Below are 13,442 nucleotides of genomic sequence, written 5' to 3'. Positions count from 1 at the left end.
CCAAAGGTATCACAAACCTCAGTTAATAATCGACACTGATGTCATTTCTCTACAGGGCCAAAGCCTTCCTGGGGAATGCCGTCCAGCTGCTTTAGCAGGAAGATGGCACTTTCCTGACATAGTCAGGTCTCTCTTGACCCCAGGTCGAGAGGGACCCTGCACCCAGCTCGGTCTGCCTTGGAAACCTGCTCCAACCCGAGCCCTGGTGCAGAGCGTGTGACACTCAGAGCTGGGATGCCTCCACAAAAAGCTCCATTCCAGCTGTGATGCACAAGGAAACCCAGGCAGAAAGCGGTGATGAGCCCAGACACACACACTGACAGAGACAGGATGGGTGGCTCCAGCCACCTGGGCCTAACCATGCCCACGGTACTTATGGCATGAATTTCACTCATTTTAATTCATGAGTGATTAGTCTCAGAAGGAAGCAAGGAAAAGCTGGCTCAGAATGGGACATGGGTCAGGTGGCAATGATGGCAAGGTCAACCCAAGAAATACACCTACGTGTGCAAAACCAGGCAGGGTGGCACACCCCTTGGGACAGTGCGTTTCACCGGGCTCCTGAATGCCTCAGAGAAGCCTGCTGCCAGCGAGTCCCGAGAGGAGACCGGACAAGCAGCCAAGAATATGATCAAAACCACGATGGATTTTTCTCAGTTACTGTCCTGGTACTCGGGCTCACGAGTACGAGGGACGCTCTCTGCTCACTCACCTGCTAGCCAAGCAAGATCGAGACCAGAGAGTAAGACCTATCTCTCGTTGACTGGCACTTCTAAATTCTTCTTCCTTAGCAGAAATGCCAGTATTTTCTACTCTTAACGGTTTCTGAGGCTATGATATTTCTTGCCTTATCTCTTCTTGGCAAGCCATCATCTGTAGCAGCAACAGAGGATCTAGCAACAGTCTCGCATCACAGCACATCAGCAAAGAGGCAGCCAGGTAACCAGTGCATCACTCGGAAAGAGGAATCTCCACTTGATCTGTGTAAATATGGTTATTTATTTTTTAAAATTAAGTCTATTTCTAGTTACAGAGGGCTTCACTCTCCCACTTTACAGCACCTTTTTTCTTCAGTTCCTCAAATAAAGAAACCATTTTGCTCACCATTGAATCCAGCAGCCCATAAACCTGCAGCAGAAATTAACAGAAGACAGTTGCAGCGAAAAGACACAAGGAAAATCCTGGTGATGAGACTGACAGACCAAGAGACAGTTTCCTCACGCACATTAACGTACATCTGTGTAAAAGTGGCTGCCTGCTAGCAGCGCTTAGCTCTAGTAATAACTTTTCTGGCTACGAAGTGTGTTTAACATTATCCGAGATACAATTAATTCTGCTGATCCCTCAAGAGTCCGCAAGCATGTTAAAGACATCCCAGATAGAAATCCCGCATGTGGCTATGTGATGGCTGGATTTATGTTAACGGATTCCAGGTTGGAATAAAGGACATCTTACCTTGTATTTCATGCTCACCTTGCTACAGAAACACAGGCGGATGTTTGTCAGTGTTCCGAGTTTAACAGAACGCTTACCTCTCCGCCTAAGCTTCAGCGTAAGCTTACAAGCAAAGAATAAAACCAAGAAACAAATATGTAAGTCAGACTCACTTCAATATAAAGTTTTTCCTGGTATGTCCCAAACAAAATAGGGTCCACCCGCTCCTGAGGAGCTTCTACTCTATCTGCAGTTATGGCTTCCACAGGCTGTGCTCCCTCTTTCACCTCCTGCGATGAAGTGGAAGATTTCAGCTTTTTCTCATCTCTTACTTTTAACTTCCTGCTGCTTGGATATTCCTGTTCAGGGACAGACCACAAAAAAGAGTGACAAAGGGGAGAACACCTTTCAGATTGGTGCAAGATGCACCTCCCAGAGGCAGCACCTCTTTCACTGGGTTGGAAACCAGCCCAAACTCAGGATCGATAACTTCAGAATGGATCACACCATCCCCAGCGCTTAGGTTCAACAGGCATCCCAACACATACCTCTTTCTCTTTCCCTGCTGTCTTTGTTGTTCTTTTTTTGCCTTCTTTATCCTTAGCACCAAATGACCTACTCTCTTCTTTCCTAGTGGTTATTCTGTCTTCCTTTCCTCCTTTTATAGGTTGCTTTACTTCCCCTATAAAATAAAGCGTTTCAATTACCCAAAAGCAACATTTTCACATGCAGAAAGGCAAGCCCACTGCGCTCACACAGTGGAAGTATATTACTTTTGCAACGTGTTTTCCTCTTCGTATTAATCTAAGCTGTACTGCACTGCAAAACAATACCTTGAAGAGTATTTTGTTTAAATAAGGAAGGAACAAGTCTCAGGTGTGTATCAGAACAAGCCTGTAAGACAGCTAAGAGCAAGATGGCGTTTTCTGCATTAGTCTCTGTGAAAGCCATGGCTAAATTAAACAACTTATTTGTGTGGCGCTTCTGTAATGACACCAAACCACACATCACTATTAGTATCACACAATCTGCCACGTTTTCCGATGTGTTTCCTTATAAAAGCTTTGAGGGGGAACTGCTGAAATCACCATTTCTGCTGAAATTCAGCACGTTTTCTGGATTTCAAACAGTCCACAGAAAACAGTTCCTGTGCTAAAACTACCATTTACCTGTTCCCTCTGGAACAACATCTACATAGGTGTCCTTCTCAGGCAAGCCCAGCAGGGATCTCAGCTTCACAGAGTGACTCACCAGACCATCGATTGTTTCACGCCACAGCTGGAGACTGAGAAAAAGTATCAGAATCAGAAGGGAGACAAGTACAGCAGCTGCCATCACGTTTCACCCTGTGCCCAGGAGCGAAAGCACCTCAGAGCTGAGACCTGCTTTGTCCAACTAAACCAATAAAATAGCATCCACCATCTAAAAATGTGTGCAGAGAGAAGCTGAATTACTTTCCTCATAGAATCATAGAATGTCCTGAGTTGGAAGGGACCCACAAGGATCATCGAGTCCAACCCCAAATTCACACCATGTCTCTGAGGGCCTCGTCCAAGCCCTCTGAGGTCTCAACGGTTTGCAAATCAGTGGGCTCATGTGGACCCATAAATATTACTGTGAAACTAGATCTCCTCCTCTTCAACACAATAGATGTTGGTAAATCAGCATCGACCTGCTCTCTGCGTTTACCAAGAGGAACCTGCATCCTCCTAATTTAGAAGCAAGAAGAAGCTGTTGATATGTTTATAGTCTGAAAGCCTGAGTAAGGAACAGAGAGACTGTACCAGGGAGGATACAGTTATCTGAGTAAAAGGGTACAGGTAATTACCCAAAGGTTTCATAAAGATAGACTAGAGTAATTTTGCCAGAAATAATCTTGTATACTCCCAAAAATTACATTAATTTAATATTCTAAACTTATCTCCAGGAAAAAAAACAATGGCATTTGGGTCCTAGACAGGTGCTACAACTAATCTATTGAAAAAACCCCAGAGTGTAAAGAAGACTTCTAGACCTCATACAATTATCTGCATTCTGAATCACAACGCTTGCAACACAGCTTGCTGAGGCGGCTGATCACACGATGCATTAACAAGCTTTATCTTGCAAAGGTAACGCACCAGGTTTGATACAAAAGGTCTGACTGAGCTGGCCTCTGTTCAACACACAGCTCCAGTGCTGCCTTATTGAGCTGGGTCAGTGCTTCTTCTCGCTGCTCCTCCTTGGGGATTGACTTTATAGCCTGATGAGAGAGAAAACACGGGGTCCGTGGAGTGCTGCTTCTCAGTCTTCATTCCCAGTCCGTGGACCCTGAGCTAAACAGAGCACACCAGGGCTCTCTCTTCACACACCCGTCTGAAACCCTCCTACACGGCTGGGATTTGGCCAAGGTGCACATGCGACCCAAGATCTGGGGAGCAATCCCAGACCCCTAGTTAGCTTGACAGCAAGCCCCTTTGCAACTTCCTGTGAAGTTGGAGAGCAGGGATTCTAGCGAGCTAGAAGGCCCCGAAGGAAAGATTAGTTATAAAAACAGCAGAGATATTTCCAAGAGAGCACTACAGAAAAACTGCACTGACAGAATCCAAACCACTCTTGCTTTAATCTAGGGAGGTCTGTACTTAATCCACAGCCTGTCACGAGTGCTCCCTTAGTGCTCCGATGAATGGGAAGGACTCTCCAAGGAAAGGAGCCCTTGGGGAAGCCCCAGGAGGCTGTGGGATTAGCCTGCCCCCCGCATTCAGTCCTGGGATGACAGAAAGCTAAATGGGCAAAGAGCTTAAAATATCTATTACAGTGCATGGTTCTCTCCTTCTTCACACAACAGCCCTCAAAGTCTCTTGGGAATCTCTTTACAAGAGCACTGAGGGTGTGGTCAGCAGAGCTGAAGTGCTTTTCTGCAACATGCAAAATAAATCATCTCTAACTCACAGCACAGTGGAAGCAGACCTTTGGGTGGGCTCACACTGGGGTAGGCCAGGCTATTTGTAGGGAAACAAAAACACCATCGGCTTGTCATAGCAGGAGGGGGAACAGGGGTGACCACCTGCTTAAAGTCCTCGAAGGAAAGGTTCCATCCTGAGGGGCCTGGTTCTTCCTCCTCCACGTTCACCGTTTGATCTGGAGCCTCCTCGAGTGTGTTCTCCCAGCCCGGGACCTCTGCGGCGCTGCTCTGAGCACAGAGAGCCTCCGAGGTACTCTCCCCGTACAGCATGTCCTCCGCAGCGCTCTTCTGGCCCGAGGGCACTTTCTCCTCAAAGGCTGAGGGAACAGTCATGTGCTGTCTCCATAGTTCATGCAGCTGCTTTACCACTTGATGCTGATAATGCAACTGTGATAAGGGGAAAAAGGTAAATAGTGAAATGAGCTAACCCTTTCCTCTACAAGCCTAGTCCTTAAAGCTGCCATGGCAGACTGTGCCAGCCTCCAGAAACCCGGGGATGCGCCAGCCCCACAGGTCTTCCCTCCCTGCTATTTCAGCTGTGCAGCCCATCAAATGGCAAATGTCACCTCAGGATTCTTCCGGTGGAACAACTCTTCCTCGGTGACGTAGGCACCCGCAGGAGACGGGGCGCGCTCTGGGGTCCGAATTCGGACAAGAAGTTCCTTCAGACTCTCTTCTACTATAGCAGCACGCTCTCGAGCAGCCAGGTCAGCCTGATGCATCACAACAACCACGACATACGTGAGTCCCCGTTCCATATACGGACACACCAACAAACTTGCACCCATGCCAGTGACCGCGTGTATATGCTATACAGGGTTACAAGGACAGGAATAACTGCAAACCCCACTAAGCAGAGTGATACTTACAACAGCTTTTCAACTAAACCCCATGAATCTTCCCCCAAACTATACTTTTCAAAGGGTAGCGTAATTTTCAATTTGTACCTTAACTGAGATCATACTGTACGACACGTAACCCCATCCCCACTAAGTAACTAATGAAATTCATTACCAACAGGAAATTAATTCTTTAAAGGACCAACGTGAACACTTTAGGAGGCGCAATCACGTCTTTATTAACAACGTTACAATAGACTGCAGAGTTCTTCCATTTTATTTAGCAAACCTGCTCAAGTATGTGCAGATGTTCTGTAAATAAACAATCATCTCACTCTCAGCCCTAACTGCACAGCAATAAAAATACCATGTCATCCACTCCCACCTTTATCCTCTATTTGCATATTAAGTTCAAAGCTCGAAGTTACCCAGTTACATGCTCGGTTACCTCCAGTTTCTCTCTGAGGTCAGCCAATTTATCCTCATACACAGCAATTCCCCAAAGGGTCACCTGCAGCAGAGCTCCTCCTAACAACAGAGGATGTGTCCTAAATTCCCAGGACTCGCTGAAAATGCCTGCTCTCTCTGACTTGAAAAGAAAGAAAAACTCCCTAGTTTCTCCAGGCAAAATTACACCTGAAATGAGAGAAAAATGCATCGGGTCTGTAAGAAACCACCTGGGTAACTTGACCCTTTTCCAACTGCACCCCAAGTGCACAAGCATTTCTCCATAGCTCAGCTGGTTACTCACACTTCATCCAGCTATTTTTCTCTTTCCAGATTTACTCCCAGTCACCATGTTACTGAACTGGTGTTATTTCCACTGCACACTCCTTTTACAGTGAGCTCAGTACTCTCTCTGGCATATTGCACCCAGCTTGCCATCGGAAAATGATTCACTTCTCAATATTCTATCCATTTACATTCAGAGTAGGAGCAACCTTCTTCCCTTTAAGTCCCATGAAAGGGATCTGCCTCGCACACCTCTCATGAGTCAGCTCCAACGCCCAGGGTGGCTTCCTAAGGAGAATCACCCCACAGGCCTGCTCTGCCATTAGTCAGACTCGGCATCTCAGACAACTCCTGCATACGTGCTCTCTGGTCTACAGACAAGGGTCTCGGAGATCAGCAGCTGTCCTACCTGGTCTGGTATCAAAGTAAAAACAGGGCATCTTCTTCCCCTTGGTTTCTCTGGAGGGAATCTGCTGGGGAAGCCTCATCCAGTTGTACCAGATGGCGGCTGTGCCATTGTTGCTCACCGTCAGGGAGCTTTCTGCTTTCTCACCGGCCAAAGTCTCATAGGTGAGCCGGGCAGCAATGCCAATTTCATCCTACAAGGAAGAGGCAAAAGACAGAGATAACTATTTCTACTCCATCTAGAAGGATTTATCTTGCCTGAAGTCATACTGCAAAGAAGGGGTTGAGCCTTGGTAGGAGAACTTGTAAGGCAGGTCCAATGAAGTGGCCATTATACAGAGCGCGCCTGGGAATCCGAGCTTCGCACCACGGAGAGAGCAAGCCCTTCTGTTTCTAGATCTCGCTGGAGCAAACGCAGGAATACTCTATTATGCTCAGAATAAATCCCCCATTCTCTGGCCTGGGAGTGATACTCATTGTACAGCTGCGACTTGGGAACTCAAGCAGGCTTAGCTTGACTAAACAATAAAAAGCACACAATTACCCTGCAAGGAGCAATGCAGTTGATCCAACGAGCAGGCTGGCCACAGAAGTCTAAAGATGGACCCAGTACTGCTTCTGGAACCACATCGGGGGAGTCCCTTAAGGAGTCACTGCTAAAAAGAACAAGAGCCAGCATTTTTATGGAGCGCAATTCACTTCCAGAGAGGGGAGAAGCAGGGGTGATTTACAAGACCCTGTAAGAAATAATCCCAACTAATGCTTTTCTACAGTCACCGCTTTAGGGACAGAGCCCTGCAGGTGTGGTAAATTCCAGCTAGTGACTTGTCACCACCAAGGAGGACAGGACAGCCAGAACTCTAAACGATACCTGCCTCAGGAAGGCTGAGGGTACCTGACTGAATCAGGAGAGGGCCTTGCATCGTGCCTATTACAGATGGACAGGCCAGGGATAAAAGGCAAATTGATGATGGAAGTGGAAGGCTGGAAAAAGACAGCCAGATGGAGGTAATTTAGAGCCGGATCCCCACCCTGCCTCATGTAAGCTCTGGAGCCACACAGAGGGAAGAGTGGAGGAAGGGCCTCAGAAAAACCCAACCCCTTTTCTCTGATTTCTGCTCCTTAGGCAGGAGGCCCCAAGGCACAAGGGAACTGCTTGATTCCTAAATCTGGTGACTTTAATATTAGAATATGCCCCTTACTCTGCCCCAGCAGAGACTCCCCTGCATTCTGGATAAGGATGGTTAAGGATACCTTTACAGACTGATGGCACATACCCAAAATTCTTTATTTCTGCCATGAAGTAGAACTTACAGGGTTTCAGACTCTTCAGAAGTGGTGGAACATGGAAAAGAGTCTGCTGAGACTGATGTGAAAGGCTGCCCTTTACCAATCACCTCCAGTCCATCCAGATCCTGGACGTAAGAAAAATGACCATCTCATGTTTTCTCTTTTTATATAGAAAGGAAGTTAAAATACCAGACAAATGTACTAAGTAAAATGAAGTTGCAACGTCTTGCTCCTGTGATGGCTTTTAGAGGTATCCAATGAATACTTAAGAGAAACAGGAGGGAACTACCTCTGGGTCTCCCAAGAATCCCAGATGACTGCATGGGTGGGAAAAGTCTCCCTCACACGTTTCTCATCCCCAGAGCCAGGTTTCAGAAAAAGAAGAGTGATGTTTGTTCAGTTTTTAAGAGGAGGGGCTACCTGCCTTCAGGAGATTATTTCAGATGTGTGTCTTGCACACGGGCAAAGGTGTTTTCCCTCTGCCGTGAGGTACTAAATCAAAGTTCTACATCAGTATTTGGCAGAGGTTTTTCATTGCCTCGGCCTTGGCAGCTGCATGCTGCTGGTTCAGGGTCCTATTCTGATCACTCCATGCAACACTTTGGGAGGCTGGACAACCTTTCATGGGTGTGGCCCTTTGGAAATGTGGGAACTTCCAATATAAGCACTGTGGGGCTAAGTTTCAGATTCCTAATGCTTCTTCAGATCCAGTTCTTGGCAATTTCATTTTACTCTACAGCATCCAACAAGAGACGAGAGATGTGAAGAACGTCCTCGTTCCTCCAGTCTTACCGGCTTATAAAAATCTATCTCCTCTAGGACAGATTTTAGCTCCTCCCGTCGATGTTTTAGGAAAAGACTCTTATCCCAGGTTAGATGGAAAGGGATCCTCTTTGGAGGCTTCAGACCTGTGGAAATACCCATACAAGAGCTCACTGTCTACATACCCACATGCCTATTAATTCCACTCTCTGACAAACTTTGGTCTCATGGTGTTTTAAAGAGGTCCAACAGGTGACTGGGAAGTAGCTGGTGCTGCAGCTGTCAGAGGGACAATTATAGCACAAACCTCCGGACCTGCAGGAGTCACTATTTCTCTCCGCTGCTCCCTCCACACTTGTACCCCATTTCTGCGGAGTCACCTTTCTGTGACATTCCCTTACCCGTTTCCATCCGGACAGTGCGGGGTTTCCCCACATGAGTGACTGGCTCTGGGTAACCGCGTTCTCTCTGAGTCAGCGTCAGCGTCAGGCCGGTGAGTTCATCCCCAATACGCTCGGGCTGGCTCCAGAACTCGCTTCCCCTTCGGTAGCCCTAGGGTGGAAAACAAGGCTCCCACTGACGTTTTCAGAGGCGTATGGCTGCCTGCTACTTTCACAGCGACTAGAAGCTAAAAAGAAGAAGGGTCTAACTCTGCTTATATGAACATTTTAAAAGTCTGTAAGTTATCGCTTTCTGCAACACAAGCCAAAACTTCCAGCAGGCTGCTGTCAAAGACAAAAGAAGAACTTGATTCTATTTAGTGCTACATGAAGGTTGAATGATATTAAAATAATGCCTCATGCAAGTGCAAATTCTTTGATAGTGCTATAAATGTAAAAAAAATAATTTTAACATAGGATACTCCCATAATCCGCCTGACTTACCCATACCCCCTTTCTCCATGGCAATCGCCCAAATTCAAGCCTGAATCTATCAGATCTTTCTGCCCCTGGAACAGCAATTGCGGCACGTCCCCACGCCATTTCCCAGCACGAGAATCTTTGGTGATAAGAAATGGCACTTGCCCACCTACAGCAGTTCATTAGCAAGGAGCCCAAGCACACCACCGCTGCCCTCCGACTAGCACGGATAGCACAGTTCATGTTTTTACTTTTGAAGTCACTGAAAGCTCTGCTTGAACGCTAGGCTGAAGGGCTTTGAGTGGCTTTGATAAATATCCAACGACAGCTCTTCAGAGATGTTACCCAGAACACCAGTGTCTCAGCTCCTTCCCACGAGCAGCGCAGCCAGGATGCAGAGGAAGTGGGGCTCTCACCTTCCCAGGAAGCAGGGCAGGGAGACTCCGGTCAATGAGGTCACGCTCCTCCTGGATTTGCCTGTAATCCTCCGAGATGCTCATCAGCAATTCATTCTCTGGCCTCCGAAGAATTTCTGTAAAGAAGGAACATCAAATCATTGGTGCTGCACTTCTGGGCACACCCTTTATCTTTATTGCTCACGTGTAGCCCCCTTACCCCATCCCCTACCAAATCCACTGTCCTTTCCCCAGCCAGACCCACCAGCTCACCTCCCCACAGTGTCCACAGCCACTAGCAGCGTGGGGAGCTCAGAGAACATGCAACAGCAACAGGATTAACCCCGGTCAGCTGTGACCATTACCATCTGTTGTGGTGCCATCCAATTTCCCCACCTGCACACAGAGTTTCACAGAACGAGGCCCCAGCTTTTCTCACCTCCTAGATATTTCTCCTGCTTTTTCCTGATTGCCATATTACGGTGCCAGTTCTGCAGAGCTTTGTGCTCTGCTAGCGGGGTCTGATGAACCTTTTTCTTCTTCTCTCCACCACATTCCTCTTTTAAAGCTGCTGCAGTAACATCTTGATGAGAAACCTTAATAAAATCTGCTATCTGAAGAGAAAGGAAATGTTCAGTTAACCTCTCCATGCACACACTGTCACCACAGCAAGGATGGGAGCGGGGAGGAGAAAAGACTTCTTCAGACTGACAGTACTTTTACTTGATCACTCTGAGGGGAACAAAAATAGGCTATTAGGAACACACTCAGAAACAATGGAAAGGTTCATCTGAGTAACTAGGCTTGAGCAACGGCGTTGCTGCAACACCAGCTCTTCCCGTGTGAGCCTGACACGCCAGCACATATGGAAGAGGAAGCCTCTTTAATTCTTCCCTCCATGACCTCCTCCTGCATGCAGGACTTCAAAACCTGCTGGTGCAGTTTCTCTGAAGGCAAGCCCTCCCCGCAGAGCATGAGAGGCTGGGAAAACCACACCTCAGGCATTACCCGTTCCTGATAGGCGCTGGAAATCATCAAAAAGTACTGTAGGCACTGCACTCCACCTCTAGAAGAGTGCTGCACAGCAGCATATTCATAACTTTACAAACCAACCTGAGTGTTTCCTCTGGCCAAAGCTTCCTTTCTGAACTCCTGGAGACTTCCCAAAATGTGATGGGGGAGAATCTCTTCACAGCCATCAAACAATCCTGGTCCTACAACACAAAAAAACCCCAAGACCCCAAGCAATCCCAGAGTCAGGCCAATAAAGCCAGGCTTGGCAAAACCAAACCCAAAGATGTGAAGGTTAACCCTACCAGAAAAACTCAGTGGTTCCCTGGGTGCCTTTGGGAAAGCAGGACATGCTACGAGGAAGCATGACTTCTTCTTTGTCTCTTCAGGTCGATATTTTCGAACGAGGTATTTCCTCCTAACTGGAGCTCTCCCAGCATCATGGGGAAGGTGTGGAGCGTGGAGCTTCAGGAAATAAACAGTCACAATGCAATTAGGTACATACTGACTCACCTCATTCCTTCTGAGCCTTCTAGGATATGCAGAGAAGTCATATCAGTCCAGGCTGCTCCTCCCACAAGAAGCACGTTACATGACTGTGGAGTTCCCAGCTTAGTTACTGTCTTTACTCTTCTGGACCCTGCTTTATAACTGGTGCAGGGAAAAGAGTTGTCAATTGCTTTCTCAATAGTTTTCTGCTGTGTCACTTGGTGTCAAATGCTTCCACTCACACAGCCTGACCCAAGTTTTGAAAGGGACATGGTGATAGTTACTAAACAACTTACACATCTTATTAGAAGATTGGAATCGTAATTTTGAAGATGCAGGAGACTTATCCTTCCATCTGAAAAGATTGTGTAAAGATCAATAGTCCTTTACTTCTAGCAACTGAACCTGACGATCTGACAAGTCATAAAAAGCAGGACAGACAAAATGGAACGAGAACTGAACTCCAAGATTGGGTTTTGGTTTAAGTAAATGGACAGCAGCCTCTGTTAAACACACAAAATGGAAGGAGAGTGTCAGTTAAGGTAGCTGTTTCTATCAGTAAAAATACATACTTTCTCCAGGTCCTCCACTTTAATTGCAAGTGCCTGGACGTCATCGCCTTGCAGGACACACGGAACGGGCTCAGGCTCTTCTGAAATTGTTGAGGGGGACAGTTCGTGTGTCTTTTCCTTCTTGTCTGAAAGAGAGATGAAAAGACCTCCTCTTCAGACTCCCAAGAAAACCCCATCTTCCTCTTGTAGCCTGGCTATTCATTTCCAGCTGAACTATGGTTTGGGGTGAGTCTTTTTAAGGTTGCACAGAACAATTAAATTCAGCATCTCTTACAACTGGAAAGCCAAACTCTGGGAAGCTACGAGGACCAAAGCAGGTCACTAGGACTGAACTGTCTCACAATTTATTCCAGATGAGAGATAACAGATTGGATAAATACAGCTTGTGCTTCCCACAGGTAGAAGAACAAATTCCTGCGAAGTTCCCTACAACAGCTGCAAGTGCAGGCACAGCTTTGCTGCCCAGCTGAGCTATGCTCACCAAGCACGACTCTGCTAGCAGGCAACTGGGTTTCCAGAAGCTCCTAAACAGCGAAACAGCTCTCAAACAGCCACCCCCTGCAGAGCCGGGCCCAGGGCAGCTCCCCCCCGGCCCAGGGCAGCTCCCCCCCGGCCCAGGGCAGCCCGCCGGGGCTTTGCTTCTCCCCGTACCCACAACCTGCGAGTCCCTCCAGCTGGGAGCGGCTGCTCGACACGCGTGACATTACGCAGCCTTTCCAGGTAAATGATAGAAGAATAATAAAAGACAAGGGCGGGGGGGGGGGGTGTCATTGCGTGGGGAAAGGGCTGTTTGTGGCGGCTCGGGAGCGGCGGGGACCCCTGGGCCGTGTGAGCGCGGCCAGGGCCGCACCGGGGGCACAGACCGGGCCCCGCGCTGGGCCTGGGGCCGGGGCCGTACCCGGGGGGGTGCCGGGCCGCAGCTCCCGCCGGGCCGGCCCGGGCCCTGATCGCCGCCGCATCCCGCCGGCCCGCTCCGCGCCCGGGCGCCATGGCAACGCCACCCGCGCACCAGAGAGACGCGCGGCGCCGCCGCCTAGAGAGGCGCCTCACAACCCCGCGACTCTATGGTACCGCTGCTCGCCCCGCCGTGTGAGAGCTGTGCGCATGCGCGGAGCGGCAGCAGCCAAATCGGGACCTACAGCGCCGCGCCGTTCCCACCCCCTGTCGTGTTTTTATTCACCGCTGTTGCAGATGTCACCAAGTTGGGTGGGAGTGTTGATCTGCTGGAGGGCAGGAAGGCTCTGCAGAGGGACCTGCACAGGCTGGATCGATGGGCTGAGGCCAGTTGTGTGAGGTTTAACAAGGCCAAGGGCCGGGTCCTGCCCTTGGGTCACCCCAACCCCAGGCAACGCTCCAGGCCTGGGGCAGAGGGGCTGGGAAGTGCCCGGCGGAGCAGGCCCTGGGGGTGCTGGCTGACAGCCGGCTGGGCATGAGCCAGCAGTGCCCGGGTGGCCAAGGAGGCCACCAGCCCCCGGGCTTGTGTCAGCACTGGTGTGGCCAGCAGGAGCCGGGCAGGGATGGGGCCCCTGTGCTCGGCCCCGGTGAGGCCCCACCTCGAATGCTGGGCTCAGGTTTGGGCCCCTCGGAACAAGAAGGGCCTTGAGGGGCTGGAGCATGTCCAGAGAGGGCAGCGGGGCTGGGGCAGGGTCTGGAGCACAAGTGTGCTGGGGGGCGGCTGAGGGGGCTGGGGGGGTTTAGCCTGGAGAAGG

The 13,442-nt window shown here is 49.1% G+C and overlaps 1 protein-coding gene across 6 annotated transcripts; it reads right to left on the bottom strand.

The window, feature by feature from the left end:
* Positions 1 to 979: 979 nt before the first annotated feature.
* MYCBPAP (MYCBP associated protein) lies at positions 980 to 13,187 on the bottom strand. 6 transcript variants are annotated; one of them, XR_012663421.1, is made up of 19 exons: positions 12,632 to 13,187; positions 11,734 to 11,858; positions 10,978 to 11,137; positions 10,775 to 10,875; positions 10,101 to 10,275; positions 9,683 to 9,798; positions 8,808 to 8,958; positions 8,437 to 8,552; positions 7,669 to 7,769; positions 6,899 to 7,010; positions 6,359 to 6,548; positions 5,666 to 5,853; positions 4,945 to 5,091; positions 4,366 to 4,765; positions 3,555 to 3,676; positions 2,604 to 2,719; positions 1,983 to 2,116; positions 1,608 to 1,793; positions 980 to 1,128 (listed from the first exon to the last, which is right to left on the bottom strand). XR_012663421.1 is itself a non-coding variant. In XM_075111543.1 (19 exons), exons 1-19 carry the CDS (start codon positions 12,690 to 12,692, stop codon positions 1,024 to 1,026), a joined length of 2,622 nt encoding a protein of 873 aa, XP_074967644.1. In that variant the 5' UTR covers positions 12,693 to 13,147; the 3' UTR covers positions 980 to 1,023. The 6 variants fall into 6 exon arrangements, 5 of the variants coding, with proteins under 5 accessions (XP_074967644.1, XP_074967645.1, XP_074967643.1 ...); XM_075111543.1 differs by having other exon boundaries at positions 1,608 to 1,724; positions 4,481 to 4,765; positions 12,632 to 13,147; XM_075111544.1 differs by having other exon boundaries at positions 4,481 to 4,765; positions 5,666 to 5,745; positions 12,632 to 13,134.
* Positions 13,188 to 13,442: the final 255 nt, after the last annotated feature.

The sequence above is a fragment of the Phalacrocorax aristotelis genome, chromosome 16 (genome assembly GCF_949628215.1).
Source record: "Phalacrocorax aristotelis chromosome 16, bGulAri2.1, whole genome shotgun sequence".
In the NCBI taxonomy this organism is placed as follows: Eukaryota; Metazoa; Chordata; class Aves; order Suliformes; family Phalacrocoracidae; genus Phalacrocorax; species Phalacrocorax aristotelis.
The sequence above is the reverse complement of the archived record's forward strand: the minus strand, read 5'-3'. Positions and strand labels throughout refer to the sequence as shown.

Bases quoted from the DNA above. Each gene is read 5' to 3' on its own strand.
- MYCBPAP (XM_075111542.1), bottom strand. From the start codon at position 12,692: ATGCGGCGGCGATCAGGGCCCGGGCCGGCCCGGCGGGAGCTGCGGCCC. The intron at 7,011-7,668 runs GTAAGTTCTACT...TGTTCTTTTTAG, and splicing joins TCTGAAGAGTCTGAAACCCT to CAGTGACTCCTTAAGGGACT. The intron at 5,092-5,665 runs GTAACCGAGCAT...GTGATGCATCAG, and splicing joins ACCTCAGAGAGAAACTGGAG to GCTGACCTGGCTGCTCGAGA.